The sequence below is a fragment of the Aquila chrysaetos genome, chromosome 26 (genome assembly GCF_900496995.4).
Source record: "Aquila chrysaetos chrysaetos chromosome 26, bAquChr1.4, whole genome shotgun sequence".
NCBI classification, from domain to species: Eukaryota; Metazoa; Chordata; class Aves; order Accipitriformes; family Accipitridae; genus Aquila; species Aquila chrysaetos.
In genome coordinates, this window is record NC_044029.1 from 2,151,703 (window position 1) to 2,176,975 (window position 25,273).

General features: G+C 35.2%; 1 protein-coding gene across 3 annotated transcripts in view; it reads right to left on the minus strand.

Moving 5' to 3' along the window:
- Positions 1–191: 191 nt before the first annotated feature.
- SCYL2 (SCY1 like pseudokinase 2) overlaps positions 192–25,273 on the minus strand; it is a 40,424-nt gene continuing 15,342 nt past the window's right edge. For 2 of the 3 annotated variants that reach the window (XM_030002898.2, XM_030002897.2), the window contains 16 exons: positions 23,756–23,900; positions 23,009–23,158; positions 22,190–22,411; positions 21,197–21,313; positions 18,825–18,950; positions 17,166–17,342; positions 13,552–13,563; positions 13,296–13,418; positions 11,894–12,007; positions 11,264–11,396; positions 10,066–10,184; positions 9,312–9,412; positions 8,486–8,552; positions 8,269–8,358; positions 7,029–7,148; positions 192–6,437 (listed from right to left, as the gene is read on the minus strand). In XM_030002898.2, coding sequence (XP_029858758.1) covers positions 5,787–6,437; positions 7,029–7,148; positions 8,269–8,358; positions 8,486–8,552; positions 9,312–9,412; positions 10,066–10,184; positions 11,264–11,396; positions 11,894–12,007; positions 13,296–13,418; positions 13,552–13,563; positions 17,166–17,342; positions 18,825–18,950; positions 21,197–21,313; positions 22,190–22,411; positions 23,009–23,158; positions 23,756–23,900 — 2,467 coding nt within the window. In that variant the 3' untranslated portion in view covers positions 192–5,786. The remainder of the gene's footprint in view (positions 6,438–7,028; positions 7,149–8,268; positions 8,359–8,485; positions 8,553–9,311; positions 9,413–10,065; positions 10,185–11,263; positions 11,397–11,893; positions 12,008–13,295; positions 13,419–13,551; positions 13,564–17,165; positions 17,343–18,824; positions 18,951–21,196; positions 21,314–22,189; positions 22,412–23,008; positions 23,159–23,755; positions 23,901–25,273) is intronic. The other variant, XM_030002899.2, reaches the window with a different exon arrangement.

The following is a 25,273-nucleotide window of genomic DNA, read 5'->3' on the forward strand; positions in this document are numbered from 1 at the left end:
GCTGGCAAACTCCAAGCCTGACAAAGCAGTGTATCTTGAAACCCAGGTTTAGAGAAAGGGCTGGTTTCTGGGTAAACGAGCAGTGAAAATATAAACTGAGATCACTGTGGGGCATCAGAACCCCAGATTCTGACACGGGCTTAGTGTGCTTTCAGGAAAAGTAAATGCTAATTTTAGAGACATCTAGTGCGTCAGTTTTTCCCCAGGACTTTTATTCTTTGCATGAAGGCAATATGTGATCACATTTTACAAATGTCTGGACAGCAACCACTCTAAGAAATGAGCTCAAAATTACGTGGGATAAAATGCATTTCAAACAAAATATACAGTGACAAAGTTTTCTACATAAGTTGATTTTACGGAAATTTTAAATAAAAATATCTTCCAACATGAAAATACAAAAAGTTCATTTATTTCTATAGGCAACCTCATTCAGAGTACAAAGTGATATGAATTTCTCAAAACTGTCACTGTACCTTTTACATATTTTTTAAGTAACTGATCTAAAAGCTGATAGAAGAATAAATTTGGTTTTGAAGAGCTGTCCAATAAACCGGATATACACTAATGCCATGCTATGACAGTTCTATTTATGAATCACAGCTGACACTACAGTAACATCACTTTATAAATCTCATGAGAATTTTAATATTTTACAATCAAAACATAAAACTGCCACTAGTACAGAGACTGTACGATTAGACAAATAAACAAGTATTAAATATTTTGCACAAGGCCTGAGTTCACTATAACACATTTTGATTTACAACTTCATCTCAGAAATCTGTACAGCAGTTAGAACTGTTTCAGAGAACTTAAAGACAATACAATTTCAGGGGCTTATTTGTTCTGTTGATACAAATGTGAGGCCTGGAAGGCAAGGGGATTTGGTGTATGAATCCAAGGTTTTACTGCCTTGTGTAATCTCCTTGTAAAGCAGTCAAAACCTAGTGGAAAGTACGGTACAAGGCAGAACCTCACTTGAAAATCAGCTAACTCACCTGAAGTTCTCCAGACAGGTTTCCCTCACAGCTATTTCAGAGTAATAGTTCACAATGAGTATATAAAATGCAGCATATCTCTTAACAAAGAACAAAAAAGGGTCACATATACAACAGGGTATTTTTTCTGTACTCCCCCTCCCCACATTTCTTTCATTGGAAATGGCACAAATCAGCGCTATCCCACCCACCCCCAATAAAAAACTCCTAATCAATAAACAAAGTTCACTCTAAAGTCCAAAAACTTCATCTGCAATGAGAGATCCAGTGTTCATAAACTTGTTTTAAAAACTTTCCTTTTCTGCTCAATTCACATAGGTGTAGGCAGACCAAGCATGTAAATTTATAATAGACAACAAAAGTATCATATAATTGTTAGCCTGTATGGAAGCCTTGTGGAATTTGACTCAAATCTAACTTCTCATTTATTCATTGCTCTTTTGGTGCAATTGAACTGAAAAATCTAAAAATCCCGTAATCTATACACACACTTACTTATCTATCTACAGACATAGATAACATTATAACAGGGGATATAATACAAAAGTTAACAAATATTTTTCTTACTTTAAAAGGCCATTGGGGTATTTGTTAAAGTTCCACATAAATGTGAATCAGGTGCTGCTAAAAAGACAAAACTTAACAGAAAAGGAAAGTTTTAAATAATAAGGCTTGAAATGTTGTGCACCTATACATCCAAAAATTCAGCCTTTTACTTGGGGTACTCAGCATCTGTGCAGACCTGTAAGGCCACAACTTCTCCACAATTTTCTAATTCACATCACCATTGAGAGAGGAAGACATAGTATCTTCCTTAAAACAAACTAGGGCATTCTACCCATGTTCCCAGTAAAATTTCTCTCCCCATCTCCCAAATAATTGGTGGGCTCCTTTACCTTTCAAAAGACTCCTCTGGTACTGCTGTCCTCCTGCATGAGCAGGTTCCACAGGCTGTTCTGTCCCTTATTCACACCACTGGTGTGATAAAAAGGAACAGAAAATCTGCTCCCTCCTCCCTCCTTGAAATGACACTTGTGCCATTTCACTCCCTGTTTCTCTCCTCTTGAGAGAGGCAGACCTAGGGGCTCCTAATCTAATCTGTAAGTCAGTAGTTTCAAGGTTCCTCTCCATCAGACCCAGCAGAGAAGGTTTTTCAAGCCTCTTTAATACATTCCTTCTATCTAGCAAGATTAGTCTGTTTTCCAAGACTGAGTTTGCAGAGAATGCTTCAGAGACTTTCATACTTAAAACCAAATGGAACCAACAGTCCTAACATGGAAAACACCGCTGTCTTGGTGCAGTCACATTCATTTAGCAAACACCAGAGCAGCCAAAGCACAACTGATGCTTATACTTAAGATGCAGCTAATTCCACTTCTCTTCTTTTCTCCTTCTGTAGCAAACATAATATAGATAAACCAATTAAAGAATAGGAACTTACTCCCTTCTCTTTACCTCTCCTTTACAAATGAATGTGAAGTAAACCAGGTGGGCTAGGCAGTCCAGCCCAGACCCAGCTCTCATTTCCACAGTGGAATGAAGATCTGCTCGCAGTGGGTGAGCACAGAAGGTGCACAGGGTGGAGGCTGTAAGGCGGTGATATGACCTGCCAGGCTTCCACATTTTTTCCTTTAAATTAGGTTGACTGCAAAGGGCAGAAATTTTGTGTAATTTATAGTATTGTTCAAGGCATTGTAAAAAGAACTTAGGTTACTTTTTCAGTAACAGAATTTTCAATTTCTTAATCAGATACCAATTTCAAACCTGCGTTCTCCATTTTGTTTTGCATTAGGGCTAGGCAGTCCCTCTGCTTCAGGCCACGTTAGATATAACGCCGCTCTCCATCCAAGTCCAGAAACAGAAGGTCCCTGGAATGCCCACATTTTGTAACATCGTCCCTTCCTCTCACTCTTTCGCAAACAACAACTTGGGTGTGAAGTACCCCTGTTGCTCTCAAACCATGCTATTCACTCTGGCCACAACATGAGTCTTCCAGCCTCTTGCAGGGCCTCACAACGATGACTTGTAAGTGGAGAGAGAGCTGGACAAGGCTTCCTAAAGAAAAACTGTTGTAGCAGGAGCCAAGTGGCACATGGCCTTAGGGTGACTTAGCTCTTGCAACTCCTCTTTCCTTTAAGTTAAGAAGAAATAATTAGGGAACTTCACACACAGCCAGTTTCCTGACACACTAAGCAGGAAGCATCTACAAGGAAGAAGGATTTGACCTTCTCATTTTAACTGAAGTTATTTCTTCTTTTTTATTTTTAAATAACTAGAAAATTTTGTTATAACTTTCATCAGCACCCTTTTCAGTTTTCTTTGTCGTTATTCTTCTACTCTCGTCATTCTGAAAATTGCAGCAAACAAGAGAAATCAAAATTATGTTCTCAAATATAAGTAGAAAAAGAAATCGTATTACTTGAGCCAGATAAAGATCTTATTCCATCACATTACCACTGCATAGAAAAGCCTCTCTTAATTTGAACTTGCAGGATTTTTTTGACTTAGTTCTTACAAATGAGATAATATTCTCAGATAGCCCATGCCAAAAGCACATACCCCAACCCCCGCAGTTTAGAATGTCTACCATATAAAATCTGATCAATTTTTTTCATTTAGTTTTCCCTCCAATAGGTTAAATTAATATCCAGTTCTGAAAAGCCCCCAGTCCAGGGGGATCAGGGACTGAAACCCCAGATCAGGACACTGACATTTAAGACTGCCTTTACCACGGATGTATTAATTTAATACATTGTAGAGTCCTAAGAGATGCTATTTTTTGTATTTCCACATAATTTAGAGGAATACAGATTCAAGTAATTCTTCAAAGGCTTGCCTTAAGTTATCCTAACAAAATGTAGCTTTCAAAAGTTGACACGAAAGAAGACATTAGTGTGATTGAGAGTATAGAGTACTAGTAACTGTAAATGAACTTGAACAGTTTAACAGTTCTAGTATTGTCTTAAGTTTACACAGATATCTTAACATAACCTACAATGTTTGCCCTGAATATTAACAGCACATAAGCATCACAATGTGTTAGGTATTGTTTTCTAAACCACAATTTCACTGGTCCCAGGTACTTTAAAGTAATAGGACTAAGGCAGCAGCTATAATACATAAACAATTCTTTAAGAAATACGCTTAACGCTATTACCGCTTAGAACCGGGGAAATATAACAAAATACAAGTCACATTTACAGCATAAGGCCCTTTGGTTTCTTAAGCAGCAAATGAAAGAACAATTTCTTCAGTGAAAGGCTTTGAAAAATAAAGCATGTAGGCTTTCCATAAAAAAGGTAACTAGTTCTTTCCTTCTCAAAATAGCCAGCTATAGTCTTCAAAATAGTACGTAAGAAAGCTCTTGAAATTCCTAGGAAAGAAAAAGTTAAAACCCAACAGTAGTATCTGACAGAGCAGATTCTATCATGGGCAAGCTGAACATACACCTTCTGGGAAGTAGTAGAAACCACTGTTTGGTTTTCTGGAGAGCTTTATTAAATTTGGAGTAATACAATAAAAAGGATCTGAAATACCTGTGTATTTACCATATATTCTAGAGCTTACAAATCTGTAATTGAGAACTTGCTTCATATTAATCTATCCTTCATAAGGACGTAAGTTAAAACAAAACTAAAATTAAATAGTTTATTCTAGTCAAGGCAATTTACGGCAGTCTGCTTTTTCACACAACCATGTGCAACTTGCATGAGGCAATCCTTTTCCATCTTCTCAACGGAGCCAAAAACTATGAAGTAATTCAAGATATTTCTGTGTAACTAAACAGTGTATGTTTATTTACACTGAACTGCTTAGTTACACAGTTGGGGCAGTCAACATCTGAATTTTACAGAGAACATTCTTTTTAGGAGGTTCCATAACTACTCATAGTCTTTTTTCACACCAGTTAGAAGCAGTATCAAATTAGCCAAAACACTGGAATATATAATAGATGTGATCAAGTCACCACAAGTATTTTAAAATCCTGCTTAAGTGGTATGTTGCTTTTGCTGTGGGGCTGGTAACAAGGATCTGGCATTATAAAACAGGTTGTAAAACAGCATGACCATTGGAGCAGTGTTCTTACTCTGTCCCAAACTTGCACCAAATTTTAAAAAAACTTCTTATGCCTCCTGAATCTTCTCGTAGTTTACTACCACCTTAATCACCTTATAAGAGAAGAGATACAAAATACTTTCTCTTCTTAGCCTCTTACACAGTTACTGGTTAAAGATCTTTCTATGTAACATGGCTAACAAAACTTCTTGAGGCGGCTTAAGAATTTACTTTTTGCAAACTGTCATATGGCAAAATGACAGTTTGTACCAAATTCATGCAACACAAATCATCAGTAAGAATTTAGCGAACACTGAAAGGACTGGCCTGCAGGATTGCGTTCACTAGTGTTATTACCCCCTAAGCATTTTTGTTCAATTTAAGAAACAAAAGTTTGTAGGAAATTTCATAGAAGTTGATTGAGTGCACTTCTGAATAATTTTGAAATACTTAGCTGCTCCTTTTTTGATTGAGTATATGCATCCTACCTTCAGTGCTCTGATGTTCGGTAAAGAGACAGGAAATCTTTAGCATGTAAGATGACTTTGCACTTACGCAATTCCACTGCAGTACCAGGTGAATGCAAAATCAAGTCTTTTTTCCAGTGCAAAAGCCTTTACTCTGCTGGGCTGAAAGTTTCCCCAAGTCATGCTTTTACTAATCAAAAAAAGATGTTAATCAGCTTACCCATGATCCAAATTTCATCGATCTTTGAAAGAAGAAAACATTTTACCCAAAAAGATCTTTTAAGTCATTACTAGCTGAGCTGCTGTTTGTCATTGTGTTCGCCGGTTGTGCAAAGTTCTGAGGAGCAAAGAAAGGATTACCCTGTATACCAAAGCCAGGCTGTCCTATCATGTTCATCTGAGGTCCCAAGACTGAACTGCTCGCACTTGGGGACCCTTGTGGGGGTACAAACTGATTAACCCACTGGCTTGATTTCTGTTGAGCCAACTGTTTCATACTAACTTTGGGTTTTTGAGGACCAAAAAGATTATCTAAAGCAGACATATCTGGGGGTCTGTTTTGTTGCGTCAGTGGAGACATCGCAGATGCAGCATTCATAGGACTGTAATTTGGCATATTGGCAGTTGGTACAATGTTCATCTTGGTTGTTCCTGTTGCACTTGGACCACTGAAGAAATTCTGAGTGGTGGGACCAGCTCCCATACTGAATCCAGCAGTCTGAAAACCCATAGTTGGATTTAGTCCATTTGTTATATTTCTCTTTGTGCTGTCAATAGGTGATGAAAATCCCATTCCAACACCCATAGAAGGGACAGAAGAGAAGCTGTTTGAAGATGCAACTTTAGCTTTGTTGATAGAATGGCTAGTCAAAGATGACATATTATCTATCAAGGTATCTGTCAAGTCTTTTGTCTGCAAAATACATAAAATGCAGTTAAACGCTTTTCCTGTACAAACATGAGCAGTCTTTATCATCGCTCCTGCAGAATTGGCATTCATTTTTCAGAAATTAGAATTTAATGCATGGAATTGGGCATGAAATGTAATTATACACAAAAGCAATTAGGTCATTTTCATTCTTTGCTACTTAGAACTAATCGTTATGCAGCTTTAATTTGACAGCTAAGACAATACACTAAGTACTACTGTGACATTTGCTTACATGCCCCATTTGTATCCCCAAGCCCTTTATATATTTAGTTAATGAACTCTTCAGAGCAAAACCCTTTTTTAATATGTGCTTTTTCCTTATCTAGAACAATGGCCTTCCAATAATAATTATTCCTTTGGAAACTCCTGCAATTTAAAAAGTGGGAAATATTGCTAATGATGCAAATGGAAGGCAGATTAAAATTTATTTTAGTTTTTCTCAGCTGTGCCATTGTACTACTAGTGAAAATAAAGGTGACTCACAGGAGAAAAACATGCTAAATGCATACAGACTTGAAAGGAAAAAGCACCACAGCTCCAATGGAAACACTGCAGTAGTTTGTTCTTTCTCACCTGCTTCACTGGAGGTGTTATTGCAGTTGCTTGTGGCTTGAGAGGTTGCTGGCTTTTCAGTTTCTGTGCCTGTTCTTGTTCTTTAGCTAACTTTTGCTTCTCTTCAAGTGTAAGTGATGCCTTTAAAAGGGAAAGTACTGACACTAAGTTGCACAGAATGGGTATTCTTACATTGATATTTTTATTTCATAAATAGCACTGCCATTTCAATAATATGTGGTAGAACAACACATATTATTTCACAAAAGGGAAAGTGGATAAGCACAAAATCTATTATAAGATTTATCATATTGCTAAAAAGTACTTAAAGCAAATAAATACAGTATTAAGTAGCATAATGAGAAATTTGAGCAGATGTCAAATAAAGAGGCATCACAACAAAACTATTTTAGCTTTGTCTTCTTAATGTTGGACATAAGAAAAAGTGTTCTTCACAGTTTTTGTTTTTTCATGGTTACCAACTGGCACTTGATACAGAACTACAACTGACCATGGAGTTGGAAAGGGAATTTTATTCTAAGATTGCTTAAGAGGCTTTTCAGGATTTTAACTCTACTTTCGTTAACGATGAAGGATAAAATCATAAAATCATTCCGCCTTAGTCTAAAATTAGTGAGAGGGTTCAGATAACTAGAAATGGAAATGATAAAATGTATAGATTCTGGGGAGCCATTTACATAACTAATAGTATGAAAAGAATTTTACAATAGTTTATACTTATGTTTAATATTCTCTGTCATGTCATGCTTTTTCTTTGCTTTTTGTATTCATCCCCATATTGACTGTTCATTTTCACTTAACTTTGAATTGTAAGGTAAATGTTAGTCTCTGCTACTACATGAAATTCTTCATCTTAGTATCTTCTCTGTTTGTGATTTTATCATAAAGTTGCCTATTTTGATTTTCCTATCTAAATCCACTGCTGAAGTTTCAGTTTCATTGAAATCTATAATTAAGGAGAAAGAAAATGACCAAAAATTTATAATCCTAATGCTGCCTACTTTGTGCAAAGCTATTTTCAAGCAAAGGCTTTCACAGAAATTCAAGGATATGATTTGAACATTTTCCAGTGGACCTTCACACGTGACTATGTATGGTGCTGTGCTACACAAAAGCAGTTAGTTTTTCTTTTAAAGCTTTAAATATGGTAAATATTTACACATACTCTTTTTACGCAACAGTATCAGCCTTGTATTAAACAGACAGATGTAACAGGATTCCAAAACAAAGTAAAACACACCTTTTTCTGTTTTGATGACATCTCATTCTCTTTACTATCAGATGCACTAGTTAGAAGGTCAGTTCCACTAGTATTAAACACCTTGTCAATCTGTTTAAGTTCAAAGAAACAAAACTTAGTTATTTGAAATGTTCTAATTTAACATAACATAAATATTGACTAAGTAATTTTAAATTTCAAATTTCTATATGTAACGCAATAAAATATTGTTGCTTACCTGATTACTTGTACTACTAGATCTTGCCTCTTCAGACACGCTCATTTGGTTAGCAATATCCAAAGATCTATATAATGCAGAGTATACATTTTACAAAAAGGTAACTTTGCAGTCACATCCACAACACTAACTCAGCAATGCAGATTATTCTTCTGCATTTAAATAATACCAAAAAATTGCATTATGAGAGCACTACCATTTTTACAGAATGCCCGTAGGAGACTGGAAAATGTTAATATTCTAAATTGTAAAGATTTCCTAATGATCATTTCACACAGTCTTAGTTCCTCCTTCTGAATGGGGTGACACAGACTTTGGGTAGCCCAAGTTAATTTGACTCAGAAATCTCACCTCGTATCAGACTCCATAAAATAGCTCTAAATATCTTCAAGTATCACTGCCTTCTAAAAGGCTGCAATGTTTATGTTTCTCCAGTATGGTGAATGTTCTCAATAACTACAGAAAAGCAACTTAGCATACAGAAGCAAGACTTAAACTGTACTAGTGGAGCTCAGTATGAAGTTTTACATTTAATGAATTAATTAAAAATTATTGACTCAAAATAATAAACAGTGACTGAACTGTATAAAAGTAAAGGATTTTATTCTATAATACCATTGACATCACAATATTATTATCATTCTAGGACTAATAAATCTTAGCTGACAACCGTGCTTATCTGAGGTAATTCTCAACTACTGAAGTAAGAATTACCTAGATTTTTTATTGCTATGGCTAGAGTTTTCTCTCATTTGCTAAAAAATTAACTGAAATTTATCTCTGCTCACTTGTTCCTTCCCTAATACACATGTAAATAAACACTTACTTCTGTTGCTCTTGCATGACATGAAGTTGCTCCAGTTTTGTTTTATGTTCTGCCTCCAATCTATTAAGCATATCTTTTATAACACAAATAAAAGAATTGAACTGTAAAAGAAATATACAAGAAGTCTGGATTTTGCAGTGATGGAATTCAGACATGTATAACTTAAAAGGCAATATCTCATAAAACTTACAATACACAGTCTCAGATAAACTGCACATTTTAAAATAATTTATAATCCACCTTCATATCATTCATTAGATACCCAACTACAAGCAGAGTGTATACCCAAAACAGTGAAAAGTATGTATTGCAAAAAAAACCCCAAACAGTGGGGCAACCCAGACAAAAAAACCACAGATGAATATTACCAGATTAATTTTCAAAAAAATTCTTATGATTGCATTCCTACATTATCTGCAACATTTACAAACAAGAGCAAGGGAAGAAACATTAAGTTGTACTTTAGCTTTTAATCTGCATTGTAATTATGTTAGTGGCTAACTGCTTTTGCAGGATATTTGGAAGGTGATAGTATTAATTTTGAAATTTTATACTAGATAAGTTAAATCCACTGAAAAATATCAAGCTTTAAACACGCAAATACAGTAATACTGGCAGGTTTTTTGGTTTTGTTTGTTTGCTTTTACAACAGACAGAAACATACAGTAGTGTATGAATTTTTCTCTGACAACAGTTTAAATCTATTTTCTGACAATTTATCAAGTAAAAGCATGCAACATAGTCATGTTCCTACCTGATTGAGATTAAGATTGTTCTCAATACTAAGAGGAATCAGATGGGGCAATACTTTTCCTGCAAGCTGTTCTTTGGTAATTCCCAACTTCTTATGAGTAAATGTACATTTGTAAATACCTGACATAAAACATCAAAATAGCAAAAATTGTTTAGTAAACGGTGTGAACAAAGTAGCCCAAGTATATAAAATTGATTTCAGCCCATCATTTCCAAATTACGGTTCACTTATCCACTGTATCCACATAGAATTCAGGAGTAATACAACTGAAGTAAAAGATATACCGTCCCTCATTCTCAGACAGCAAATACAAGTCAAAGCTGCAAGGATTAAGGGAAACGGGCAGCTTTAAATTTGTACTGAGAGATGCCGTCTTGCTGATTTTGAGCAAATCAAAATAATGCTACCATCACATATTATTACAGTGTTTAATGGGGGCTGCTGCCAGTACAGCTCAGCTTGTTGTTACAAATGGTCTTCTGCCTACTACTTTGTTGTCAGTAAGAGAAATGGCCACTGTCTTCCAGACTTGGCCACGTAGTCACACCTCTTGGCAGTGATTCTGGTCATTCCTTGAGCCCATTCCAGTTGTTAAAATCACACATCCTGAGTTAGGCAAGCACCAGAGTGGCACAAGGAAAGCACAACTGGGAGTGAGGCTTCCCCTTCCAGAAGTAACAAGCCATTAGGGTTTGTCAACTATTTTGTGAAACCTCACCCAGACTATGCTCTATTTCAGTGCAAAGGCAGCCATGTTTGCTTACATGTCCAACCAAATGAGTCTAACAAAACCTGCAGTGAAGAGCAGTAGATTTGTGTACAATGCAAGGGTGGTAAGAGAAGGCAATAGTAACATCTTAAAACCTCCAGCAGCGTCTGAAAGAAGACAGACCATATACTCTTTTGAGGAAAACAGCCTCTCTGGCTGCATGGACCATACAGTCCATGAAAGTGTCACAGCCCAAGAACTGCAATGAGTACTCAGAACTGCATTGGGCCTTGAAGACTACAAATACATGTACTAGTGTTCGGAAGCACCCGCAATACATAAGGTAACTGAACAGGGGCATACTTACAGGAAGGTTTTAGCAGTCATTTTAGCGATACCCTATGTAAACATTATCAATGATAATATAGAAAGCTTTCATATTTACAACATCAAAGCACAAAAGAGGAGAAAGTTGAAAGTATTAATTACCTAAAATTCCCATTAGCACTGCAGGTTCCTTGGATGGAATTTGTTGTAGGAAGGGCAAAATATCATCAAGCACAAACCATTTATCCAAGTACTCCAAAATCTTGCCTAAGCACACTAGTGAGTTTACCCGGACCTGTGAAGTATGATAAGAATTAAACAAACTCTTTATTATATTTTTGCCTAAGGAAAAAAACCCCTTACAGAACTCATACTTGGAAGAAAACAGGCACTACTGAAACTACAACCTTTATATCTGAAAATTCAAGACAAGTTAAAAAACCTCTTTTGTATCATAAAAGGAAAATACATATAGTTACACACTGCTCAAATCCTTGGCTTTTCTGCATGACAAACACTGTTAACATATATTATTGTGGAACACACTTCAACACTTTTTACAGTATTATTAACACAATAAGTTGTTAACAACTTTAAAAATTGTTAGAGTAAAAAAGTAAACAGTGCTTTTGTATTTGTAAAAAGTAAAAAAAAAAAAAAAAAAAAATCTCAAAAAGAAAACGGAGCACGTTGATGGGCTTTACTTTAAAGACACAACAGCAGAAAAGCCAAAGTAGTTAAAGGTAACAACATTTTCTGAGGAGTGACAGATAAAATTATTAAGATACTTACAGCAAGAGAGGAAGTTTGCAAACATGCATTTTTGATTCTTGGAATTAATGAATTTTTCATTGATGGGTAATCTATCAAATTGGCAAACGTAGGAATTATATTTAGGCAAAGCTCCTATAAAAAAAAATTCTGCATAAGTTTAAAAAGAAACATGCAAGTTTATTACAAAATTAGTACTAATATTACTCAAGATCAAATTAGTTTAAAATGTCTTCTTAAGCTTTCCTTTTAAGGAAATATTTAAGGAAATATCATGTTCAACTAACCTGACCTTAATCTATCAGACTCACTTAAAAATAGCCAGAATAATAAAGCATCATGATATGTATATAGAACACTGGAAAATAGATTTCAGAAAGAGTATTCATAAATTTATAGTAAAATATTTGGATAACAAGAATATCTTACATTTTCACAAAACACCTTTAAATAAAAACCTGCTTTTATTACATTGAACTTTAACATTTTCCTACATAAGTCAAGCAAATTTGAATGACTACTATCAACAACACTGCAGCAGCATAATGATAGGCTGAAAGATAAAGGAGCATATCTAGATTAAATATACTAAAGCAACAGAGAAAAAAAAAATACCCAATTTCAGACCAATCTCAAAAAAAATAAGAGACAGCAATATTAAGTATATGCTGCAAATAAATACCTGAGTAACCAAACTACTAATGCAGAAGAGAGACTCACGCGAGGTATTTAGAAACAAAACCCTTTCTCCATAATATTGCAAAGGCTTTGCAAAGGTAAAAGTCACATCTGATTATCCAAATCCTTCTTTAAGAAATATTTTGTTTGTGTATCTCCCCCTCCCACTCTTGAATGCCTTTGGGTAACTGGAAGTTAATTCCAGCAGAAGAATGTTTTAAAAAAAAAAAAAAAGAAGAACGTTAGAAAGGTAGAGAAAGCATAAAGAGAAAAATTAAAATATGGATACATAAAAATGTCACCAGAAGGTATATTAATATGATTTTACAGCAAATCAGGTCTTCCAAGGTCAGCACGCATGTTCTTACCAGTAGGACCTCAGAATAAGCCACCTCTCATTGACTGGTAAGAGCATGCATGCCTGCATACTTTCTCTGCTGCACAGGCAATGTAGTATAATTGCACATCCTACTTTTTGCTATCGTGGCTAGCAGAAATTTAGGATAAGAGCAGTAGAACAACAGTCAAGTGGTTACTCCCTGGAAAATAAGGGAACTAAATTTCATTTTACTAAAACAAGTTTTCTTTAATAAAACATTACTCTCTTTCAACATTCAGGATTATTGCTCAGCTTTAGCTTTTTTTTTTTTCAAGTAAACAAACACATGCGTATACAAAAAGCTGGCACATCAGCTTAAAGAAAAGAGAAAAAAATTGTTTTAAATAAAGGCTGCAGTTACTATACCTGGATCTGAATTGAAGGTGCTTCCAAGGCTCTATAAACCATTGGTAGAACACTGTTCTTTATTTCATCTGGTGGAGTTTTGGTTAGAAGCAAGTCCATTTTTTGCAGGAAGATCAACAAGATCTATTAAAAGAAAGACAATTCAGAAGCCAAAAGTTTTAACTCCAGAAACACATACTTAAAATTTAAAGTGTGTTGTATCATATCATAAAAACTTCAGAAGTTTTCTTGTAACTCAGTAAATGTGATCACTTACCATGTTGCTTGCCTGAAGGCATGGAAGACAAAAAACACTTTGACATATTATTGCATTTTAAAAACAGCAAATAAAAATCAAACAAAATATGCATGTTCTAGACTAAACCTTCTGGAATAAGAAATCATAACGGCTACGGAAGGAGTTCTTGTTTCTATTTACAACATGGTCTTTTGTTAAAATCCACCCACAGAAAATCTTTTTACACACATCACTATTGAAAAAGCTAAACTTTAAAAAAACTATGGCTCAAATGCTGTCCCCTCAAAGCATTTGATCACAACTTCACATATAAAAGCGGTATTCCACCTGTATCTAGAATCAAAATAGGGACACAATGAAAAGACTGTTACAGCTACTATATGGACACAAAATACCTTTATTCTATTTCACAGGGAAATTGTGTATCATAAAATGACAAATCCCAAACAAAAAAATTCACATCACGTTAACCTAAAAAGCAACACTAGAACAGCATATTGGATATATTGGATTCATCTTGCTTAGGCTTAGTCATCTAAAAGTTAGCTGCTATTCTAAGTTACTCATCCAGGCTCAGTCTCCAATACAGAGCGTGATGTAACTCTTAAGACTCATGTCTCATCTCAGATAGGCGAGACAACATGCTACAGGTGACTTTGACTATCCATTGGTATCTAGACTCCTTTTAGAAAATAGGTCAGTCGAGGTGGATAAATCGTGGTGAATGGTACCACATTAATAATAAAAAGCCAAGTATTTAATAGGAGGAAAAGATTTCATGCTTCTATGTCAAATAAACAGAAGCATCAAAGTGTAGAAATAAAAGTGTACCAAGACCACATTACAAGTTTCCCCCTTTCATTTGCTTTCCTTTACAGGGAAGAAAAAGAAATTCTTTTAAACTGCAGCTAATGTGTGTTTGCTTATTGTTTATTTATAATTACCTAAACTGTACACATACACACACATACTCCCTCAATCATTCCATGAACATTAATTCTGATGCAATATCCCCAAATTTGGGAGAATAGGGTGAGATGGACCAGATCAGTTCTAAAGTTAAGATTTTACAATTATTCTTGAATAAAGAATTTTTATTTGTCCTAAACTTGGCTTTTTCAAACCTACATGCGCTCATAACACTGTTCTTCTCTCATGTAGCAACCCTGTAATACTGTGACATGACATCTTCTATGTTAGTTAAATGTATAGTTTTGGAGGATAGTCTGATTGTTCCTGCAAATTTGAAAAGGACATGAATGAAACCTGTTATTTAACAACTAGAAAAGCTCCTTTAAAATAAGAACCAGACGTTTGAACACGTAACAGACTGCTTTTAAGTTAAACGTTGTACTATATAGTTATTTAGATTTCACAGAAGCAGTTCAGCTGTTTTCCACGGGTTGTCAATGCTTTTCAACTAAGATAACATAAAGCTGAATCGCTTTTGATATCTCTCTCTACCGTCTTTAACTAGAAAGTGGTTCATGCTGTTCCAATGAACCCCTTTTATTTTTAGCTTTCTAAGGTCATATTTGATACTTTCTATCTATCTAAATAGATACTAAGATTTTAACAGTCACAGATTCACACGCACCAGCTAATAAGCAAGCAGCAGCAGTTGCACTCTAAACAATAACGCTAAAGATGTGCTTCATTCATTAATACAGAGCCCGGTACTTGTCAGGGTACGCTTTGGTGTACTGAATTAGAATATGAATTCACAGCACATCATATGCTAACTCTCTATAGATTCCCCTACATATAAATTAAGGGTTTGTCTACACTGGGAAGCTATGTCATAGTAAGTTAGGATGTTAATTTACAGCACACCCGTTACTCCATGCTAACTCCAAGAGTACGAAGTGAATGACTGGTTTAAATAAATATTCCATTTTCATATTATAAATTCCCTCACACAAAGACACTATGAACACTGGATAATAATTTCTTCATACTGAATTACAGCAGCTTCCCTATGATACATTCACTTCCTAACTCAAGTAGCCTATGAAAGCCAAGCAACAGACCCCTCATACAAATCTAAAACCTCTTGAGAGCGCGTTTGGAAGAAACACTGGCACCTTCCTCATCCGCCCCTCTCCATGAGTTACAAACACACAGGAACTGAACGTTTTTGCCTTGCACAAAGACAGTCAGATCTAGAATTCTGTCCTCTGGCAGCCTGAACCTTTATTTTTTTTTTTTTCCCCTAAATTGCTGGTATATCAACTTTGAAAACCTGTCCAAGATTACTTAAACTTTGCCATACTAAAAAGACCACAGAAATAATGGTAGAAAAAGCCATCTAGTACTTAGTGTGCATTAAAAACGTCAACATAAGAATTTAATATATAGTATCTAGAAAGCTAGAGAAAAACTTTGCAAAGCTTGCTCTTTATGAGCAGACCCCAAGTCTGTATTTTGCTTCCCTTATTTCTCAAGAAATAAAACAGCTTTTGTGCCCATTATGCTCCAGATATAACTTTGAGACAAACTTTTTGCTGTGAGGATTGTCTCACAAATCTGCCCTTAAAGGTAGCAAAACACAATGTTACCTTTTAGGATGAAACGGCACAAATAAGATGTTCACTGGCTTTTGGTTGGTTAGATGTTTAATTTTTTCAAAACAACAACAAAGGTAACATAAAGCCTCAGTGTACCAAAAGTAAACAGCATTAAGTAATTCTAATTTTCTGAGGTATTCTCAGTTACACAACTGTCCCCCTTCCCCCCCTCCGCAGTATAATGAGAGTTCTCTGATCCGGTTTTCTGAAACCCAGAAATAAAAGATCTTCTTGTTCATTCCTATGTTTATCTTGCCCCTTAAGTGCTCTGCAGAGAAATAATAGCATCCTGCAGTAAAACAAGGTGAGCTAGTAGGAATGCGTAGCTGCCTTTTATCTGTGGAGGCACAATGCCTAACTTAGTGACAGAGTTCTCAGGAATCATCATGCACATGGTGTTGACAAAAGGATGCAAATGTTTTGCTCCTTTACAGTAATGATAATGTCTTACTACTTTTATGCACGTAAACAACAGAAAAAAGCATATTTTACTCACATAATACATTTGTCAAAATGAAACTAATTCAGAAATTTGTGCACAGCCCTCCAATAAATACTATTTTAGTATTATCAATAAACAACACTTTTAAGAAGTCCCAAAGTTATAACTTTTCCACCCCATGATCCCAGTGCCAGCAATCTGGATACAAGAAAAAAGAAAAAAGTCATAGGTTCAGCTACTGGTAGAGTATGTGCAAACACTGTACTGTACAACCCTGCTCAGTTAGGCTAGGTAAGTGATAAAATGCTTACAAATATACCTTCTACAACCAACCAAAAATAAGAATTGAGTGGTAAATTAAATGTTTCCTTTTTTGCTAATCTAATCTCATCTCTAAATGCAAATATACCCTCAGAAAACCCATCTAAAAAAGCAGGGGTAGAGGCCTTGTGAATTTCCTGGAAAAAATCTATTTTGTATGAATCAAGACTGACTGCCTGGACAGCTATAGAGCAGGTTGGGCAATCAGTGTGAAGCTGGAAAAGGGAAATAGAACAATTAGTCATTTTTCAGGGGAAAAAACACCAAAGAGAAAAATTGTAATCTGAACAATATTAACATACCTGGATTGGTTCTTGCTGCTTAAAAACAGGACCAAGATCAGGCAGAATGAGCCTGATATATTCTTCTTTGGTGCATTCCTCAGCAATTAGGAGAACATTAGGCAAGACAAAGGGTACCATATCAGGATTCACAAATTCAGAAGTCAAGCAAGGCAAAATTCGCTGTATTATAACACGCTAAAAGAAAAAAAGCAAGAATGCATCACATTGTACTGCATTGCAGTAAGTTACTAACATGCCAGCTCAACAGCTTTTGTATTAACCTAATTATTTACAAAAAAAGCAGACAGACAATTTTCAACTTTGAACTCTTATTTTCACAGTATACTCTAGCTAATTTACACTGTGCTACTTTGCTTACTTTTCTCTGTTTGCACTGAAAATGTAACTGGAGACTGTAACAACTGCGAAGGTCAACAAAAAGCAATTAACTGTACAGAAAATAGGACTTTTAGCCACATACATGAATTATGAAAACCTTATTCTATACGCTTTCTTAAAAAAGACCCTTAAAAAAGACCCTATCACCCCCAGAAAATAATCAGTTTTTCTATACCCCATCACTCACTTAAACACATAATCCTACTATACCTCCCTGTAAAACTCCAGGTACATTCCCTAAATGGGATTCTGCTAAGAAATAAGTATTTACACTGTGGAAGTCTACTGCAGAGTTAGACATCCTTAAATGCTTTTGAAATCAATAAAGAGAAATACACAGTTCAAGGGCACAGTCCCTTCCCTCATAAAATATACTTTAAAAAAAAAAAAAAAAAAAGAAAAAAAAAAAAAAGAAAAGAATGTCCTAAAGGTGATTAGGTCTGTCAGTGGCTGTCTAAAGTTAGGTGAAATACATCCCATCTATTTCCAAATTCAAAGGATCAACGATTTCTGATCAAAGGAAAAAATTACTAAATTAAAAAGAAGAGAGTATTAAACATGAAGTCTGAATTTTGCACTGTGTAGTTCAAAACAGAATTAAAAATAAAGAAATTTAACACAATGGTTGAGAAGTTCAGCTATTCTATTATGTATTAAACTAATACTATTTTTCTATCACATATGTATTATGCCTTATATAAATTAAAGAATACCACAAAAGGAAAAGGAGTCAGTCTAGACATAGTGTCTAACTCTACACAGAAGAAATCTGTAATGACAGACATTTGCCTTTGAGGCTTCTGGGCGCTGCTAGCACAAGAAAGCACTTAGTCTGTTAAGGGAAGGAAGCTTTGCATCATTCAACATTAAAGTACTGCCTTGCTATGAAAAAACTTGAAGCAATCTTACTGGGAGAAAAGGTGGCAAGATGACTTCAAAGAGCTATGATAAAATCTGGAAACAAAGGGAAAGCCTTGTAAGTGGAGGGAAGACAACTCCCTTTCAAAGCAGGATGAACTACAAGAGGACATGCAAATGATGGTGCCTTATACTGATAGCACAATTTGACATGTTCCATTTAAAGAATTATTGATAGCTGAGGAGTATTTCCACACCAATTATTTTCTAATCTTCCCTTCTTTCCTACTACTCCATTCTGACAGTCTCATGGCAGTCTACTATGGTACAGTGCTACACAAAGTTCAGCATTCCAAGATTTAGAATGTTAACAGATGTTCATATATTTTTAAACTATTTCAAGACATCATACAGACATACCTTAGGTAGTTTTGGCAGAACCTTTGGTAGCCCTTTAAAAAACTGTGATTTCTGAAGGTTATCCCTTTGAAATAATGAATCAAAATACTGAAGCGTCATTGCTCCTACATCATCGAAGAATGGTATCTAAAAATAAGATTAAAAGCTTGTGATCTGGAGGGAGACAACATTAATGCTGTTACAAAGATTCCAAAATATAATCATCTGTTCACCTTTTCAATGCACTATAGTAAACCTTTACAATGATGTACCTGCAACTAACAATTAGAAAAGTACATTTTTACCTTACTAAGTAGTATAATATTCACAGATAAAAGTTAATTATTAAGACGGAATTTTCCTAGCATTTTAAAGAAACCCATGCATGTTATACGCACCTAGTTAACTTACTGTATGTGAAATAATTTTTTGTCTACAAAAAATGGAATGAAAAGTAAAAACCTTGATTAAAAGTTCTGCTAGGAATAATTATGCTACTTAATATTACAACAAAGGATTACCTACTAGGCCATCCAGATGTGGAAACTTACAATGAATGAACAAGCATTTATATGCAATAAATATGTAATTACATAAATTTCTCTGCAATGTTCAGACACATGTGTAAATCCAGTCCACTATAATTTCTCACATGATCTCCCATGTTTGCATTACTTCAGCAAAGAGGGCACAGGCCGTCTTAAGTATTGTCTAACAATGCATATGCACAGAGCAGACTTATAAAGATGGCACCAATAAAATACCAGGGGAGTTCATCTATAGCCATGGTGTATCATATTAATACTGATAGAGCTGCTTCATCGTAAATGAAAGACTGATAAAAATGCATGATGATAACAAGATTGTTTATAAAAATCCATCCCCAAATATTCAGCCTTCAGTTAGCAGATGAACAAACAGAGTAAAAGAGTGCCTATCCCAGACCTACACAGACTGGAATGAAAAGTTCTGCATTCAAAAATTTGCACGGGTAAGATTCCTCCCTCCTGCTAGCTCTCAGTTTTAGGGAGGGATATATCAAACCTCATGGGCTCACAACAGTTAAAGACAAAGCATGGTCTCTCAGTCTATTTGGACACTTGTTTTCAGTTCAGAAATTTGTGCACAAAGAAAGGCTATAAAAACATTTAAAGAAGCTCTGCTGTAAGACAGAAAGAGAAGCCAATAAGAGTAGGGCAATAAAGAAAAAAAGAATCAGAAAAGCAGACTGGAGTAGGGCAATACAGAAGAGAAGCATCTATTGGCAGAGAATTCAAGTTAGTCTGCACTGTAAACTTATATTCTGTCTTCTAGATCACACACCAAAATGTATGTGATCATGGAATTCTACACAGGTTAACACAAACTAGTTAAAACTAGCAAGGTAAACTTGCCCATGTCAAGCTCCATTTTAGCTCATGTCATGCTGGCCATAACAAACTGCTTTTAAAACTGAAGCTCTAATATCTACCCTACAATTCAGTCTGCAGTGCAGACGTGGTAAAAGAGAATTAACATCTTTATAAAACCATACTGCTTAATACAACCATTTACAGATCTGTTTGTTGTAGTCCTTCAGACAAATGAGCTGATACCTGAGTAGTATTTGCCAATTTCCTCACTACCCATCTTTCAGCACATATGTTGGCAGAACCATTACCTGTTCCCCCTCCCTTCTTCACTCACTGTTTCTTCCAACTGTTAAGACACTGATTTTTCTCTCTGCATACAATCTTTTTACATGACAGGAAAAGAAGAAAATTGTTTAGCTAAGCAAATCTATAAGCAGGAACCTGAAAGGCTATGAGATATGAGAAAATAGGCCATAAGACAAAGGAAGAATCATGCTTTTAAGTTCTACTTTCGGATGGGAAAGCGGAGGAAGAGTTTGTCAAATTAAAACTTAAATTTTCCTACTTGCAATTAATTTTTGCTTTATTATGGCAAGTAAGCTCCAAATACATTTTAAGCTATTCTTCTGCATACTTAAGAATACACCAAAAATCATAAGCCAAAAGTTAATCCTTACATTTACTGCCCTTTATCATTTTATGGCTTTAAAATCCTTCCAGTACAGTTTTAAAGACTGAATTGTATAAAAACAATAGCATAGAAAATAATTCCAACTGTATTGGAAAGCAACAACATAGCATTGCATTGAATGACTATTCTAAATTCTGTCTCAGCACCCACTTCTTCCATATTAATAAAGGTCAGCTAAGGACAACTTTTGGCATCAACTAACATCATTATTTCCAAAATAGTTAAAAAATATTTAACATTTCAACTAAAATGATTAACAAGGAAAACACTTTAAAAAAGCTCTATTGTTTCTACAAATCAAACACTATTTTCCCTCTTTGCTACGGCTACTGTATTTTCCATGAACTGACCTTAGTCATTTGATCTGCGTCTGGTCTGACTGCTGGAGCTACATTTAAGAGTAGCTTTACATGTTCACGCACCTCCTCTGGTATATTCTGAAGAGTACTGGAGCTTAAACGGCTCAGCTGTGTAAGTAATTTAAGCACATGCACCATGAAGTCAGAAAATCCTGCATATAACTATTTCCAATACACAACAGGACTATACTTTGTCCTCTTGATGGTTTCTCTACCCACACCTTTGATATCCCTCCCTTCTCCCCTTTTATAACCCATTTGCTGCTTCTGATCCCTCAGTCTTCTTTCTGTCTCCCAACAGCCTACCTGCTTCAGGTCACATTCCCCTATTTCTAACTTCTCATCATGTTCAGGTTATCAGAGAACACAAACCCAGTATTTTTAAACAGGTACACGTTATTATCTGAGGTGGTGTCTACACACATCAAAACACAGTAGACACAACTAAGGCAACGGACACCCAAAGAAGTTACGACAAAGGAAACTTGCATATGAACATACATTATGTCAGCTGATCCAAGTAACTGTCTTCTGTTAATATGCATAGTTCACAAAAATGTGAAATAGCTGATAGCTGAGTAGATACTGATTACAATGTCAAGTGATCAAATCACTCTAAACTCAGCCATCTTCAATGGTCCTACATAGGTCATTCACTGCCTTGTGTTTCACATCGTCCACCCCAACAGGTGGAGTACTTATTCCACAAGATCAGCATTCAACAGGTTTACAGCAAAATCAGGTGAAAAATGAAATCTGTAGTTTATGAACTTGGTACATGTAACCTTCTCTACACATATTTTTATTTCCCGTATTTTCGTAGGATTCTTTTTTCTTGTTATTAAGATAGCATGCAAGGTGAGATACCATTATCAGATTGTGTTGGAGCACTGGTATTGTGTTCTAATTATTTACATCTATTTTAAAACAGTAACTTTTCAAATATGAAAATCAATGAGTAATAGTCACAAACAGAACAAATACCTGATCCAGCTGTCTACTAAAGCTTTTATAAATATCCTGCTTGTTGACTTCAAAAATTGGTTTCCCTTTATTAAACACCGCATACATAACAGCACCTAGAGAGTACATATCACTGGCTGTCTCACAGCTCACGGAGAGAATATATTCTGGTGCCAGATATTCAGGATTTGGAAGACACAGGGATGGTAAGTTTGGATCCCATTCCTTACATGGGAACTTTGGCTATAAGAGAAGTAAAAGAAAGTACATTTATTAGGGATTTTTAAAGAACATTTTAAATAAGAAACTCAAGCAGCAAAAAATAATTAATCCACTCAAATTCAATTATGAATGAAACAGAAACAGGGTAAGGCAAAACTGTTAAGAATCTGTGTCTGCAGCAGAGTGATTAGCTGAAGTCTGAACATTCCAGTCGGGAAGTGTAATGTAAAATCAAAGTACTGCTGTAAGAGGGAAACTAGCTATGATGGGAATTCATTTTAGGAGGTAGCAGCTAGGCACTGAGTGGATGCAACAGACTAAATTAGGTAGTTTTGCATGTCATCCAACATTCAGGTGAGCAGAAGTGGCACAGGCTTCAGACTCTGTCTGAAACCATCACTAGTCTATTTTGACTCCACTGAGCCAACTCAGGCTCTTTTTCTGTGACGACCAAAGGCGGCACTTCAACCCAGACCTGTGCCATACGTTCAAACTTCCTGCCAACAAAATATAGAGGTGAAAATTAAATAAATGACTCTGTACTGAAATGCAAGGTCATGAAACTGGTTTCAGACAAAGATCTGAATTTGAAATTTAATGATGATAAAGATCTATTACCTCCTGTTCAGATGGATTTGTTGACTGAATACAAAAATCAAACCCCATAATTTTCCATGCTCCACTCTTATTTAAAATTATATTTTCAGGAGTAATATTTCCATGGACCATTTTCACACTGCTATGCAAAAATGACAAGCCTTCAGAAACCTGTTAATAAAAGATTATTATTTCAGGTTAAATATTTCCCCAAATATTCTATAAGACATTTACAAAAATTCTGTTCCTGTGGTCACCGTTAAATTGTTATGTTAACTAAGAAACAATTTTTCACCACTATTTTAGGCTATGTCTTAAAAATTATGTATGAAGGAAACTAAACACAGATAAGTAATCAGCAGATGAGATTACTAATGCCGATTAACTACCACAGCATAAGGACACATGCTTTTCAAAGTTGATCAACATATTCATGAAATAAAATCTGGGAGCTACTGTTCCTCCACAGAAGGTAAAGAAAAGATTCACATATGGGAGAGACAGCTGTAGTGTAGACATTCATATGAAAAAAAAAAATTCATTTGATTTTGTATTTTCCATGTCAGAATAAAGAAAACCAGTAGCAACTTAGACCCTCCCGTGTTCATCCTCTCTTGTACTTACAGTGATCAGGGCACTATCATCTCTCACTTCCCAATTATTTGATTTACTGTATAGGCAGACAAAACTTTGGCAGTTTACAAACTTTATAAAACAATCATTAATACTAAAAGCACATGAAAATTATAAGGACAACCTGTGTCATACCTGAAGCAAACCATATTTGGTCTCCACATCATAAAGTTTGTATTCTTTGATGTCAGATGGTAAAGGAGAAGGTAGATTGTCCCAGCTGCCAAGAACATTAGCTAAACTTGCACAGACTGGTTCTGTACAAAATGCCAAGCAATCCCTGTAGAGGAAATACATAAAAACATTTCTTGTAAATAAATGTAATAAATCTCTTGACTGCAAATAAAGAACCATACAAACATCATATTGTACATTACCAGAGCACTTGGTGCTACCTAAAACCATGTTGTATTTCAGCTTTTGAATTCTTGTAAGTAATATAATACCAAAGAGAAATATATATATATTTGAAGTATTAAAAAATATTAGAATTAAGTTATTTTATTCTCTAACATTCACATACATCACTAATGATGCACACAATGCTTCACAAAAAGTTTTAACAAAACAATGCTTTTCTTGTCCTGATCCAGGAAAACCAAACAAATAATTCTTACTATTATTAAAAATCGTAAAATCAGGCTTTTAGCTGTGCCTAAACCTGACACATCCCTGACTGAAGCAATACTTAATCTGGTCAGACAATGATCAGAAACAAAATTAATAAAATGTAAGGTAGCACCTGAACATTCTTTTACTTTGCAAATGAATAGAAGAGGTGCAAACAGAAATATGCTTGTTGTATGAACTGCAGTTTGCATGTGAAGTGACTGTTTTCTAAATTACTTTATCTATGGTTTTCTTCATGAAAAACTACAGGTCTTGTTTATGCATTTTTGTGTCAACAGTGTTTGAAAAGCACGGATGAAGCAAACTTCTGCACATGAAGTGGACTGGTTGTAACACTGTGCTTCAAAATTTCAAACTTCAAAGTCCTGAAAACAATGTATGTCTCAGTTTCACAAACTTCATGTGAATGATAACACAGAGTTATTTGTTAAATTCTTCATACTGGTCTGCACAGGCTGGAGGCCCTGGACAGTCATTGCACCTCACTTCTTAATTGTTTTAAAGTTTTTTTGGAGAAAGCATTACATGGATGGTATAGCTTACATACCTGGTTTAAGGATGAGTAATTCATGAGAACACTAAATACTGCATCAGTATGAACACAGAAAACTGAGACTGAGTTACAGTAATAAAGATATTTTTTTGAATATAAAGTTCTAGGCAAGAAGAAAGAAGCCTAACTTTCTGTTCATTCTATAAAAGCATCACAGAAGACACAATGCCTCAGCATGAATCTACCACATAGTTTTTATGTATCTCAATAATTAACAAGCTTGCTCTTTGAAGTAAAGTAAGGCTGTTGAAACATTCAAACCTCTTATTACTCATCTAGATTTTATTTTTACTTTAGTTTTATCCACTGCCTTTCTGAAGGAAAAACAACTGAAAATTAAAATACATTGAAACGCAAGTGTCAGCCAACCTGACAGAACTTCCTTTTGCTACCATTCTGTTAACACCGTCCCTTTTGTGTTTCTATTAACACAACTAGGGCTATAAAACTCGTTTCTGTATTATACACAA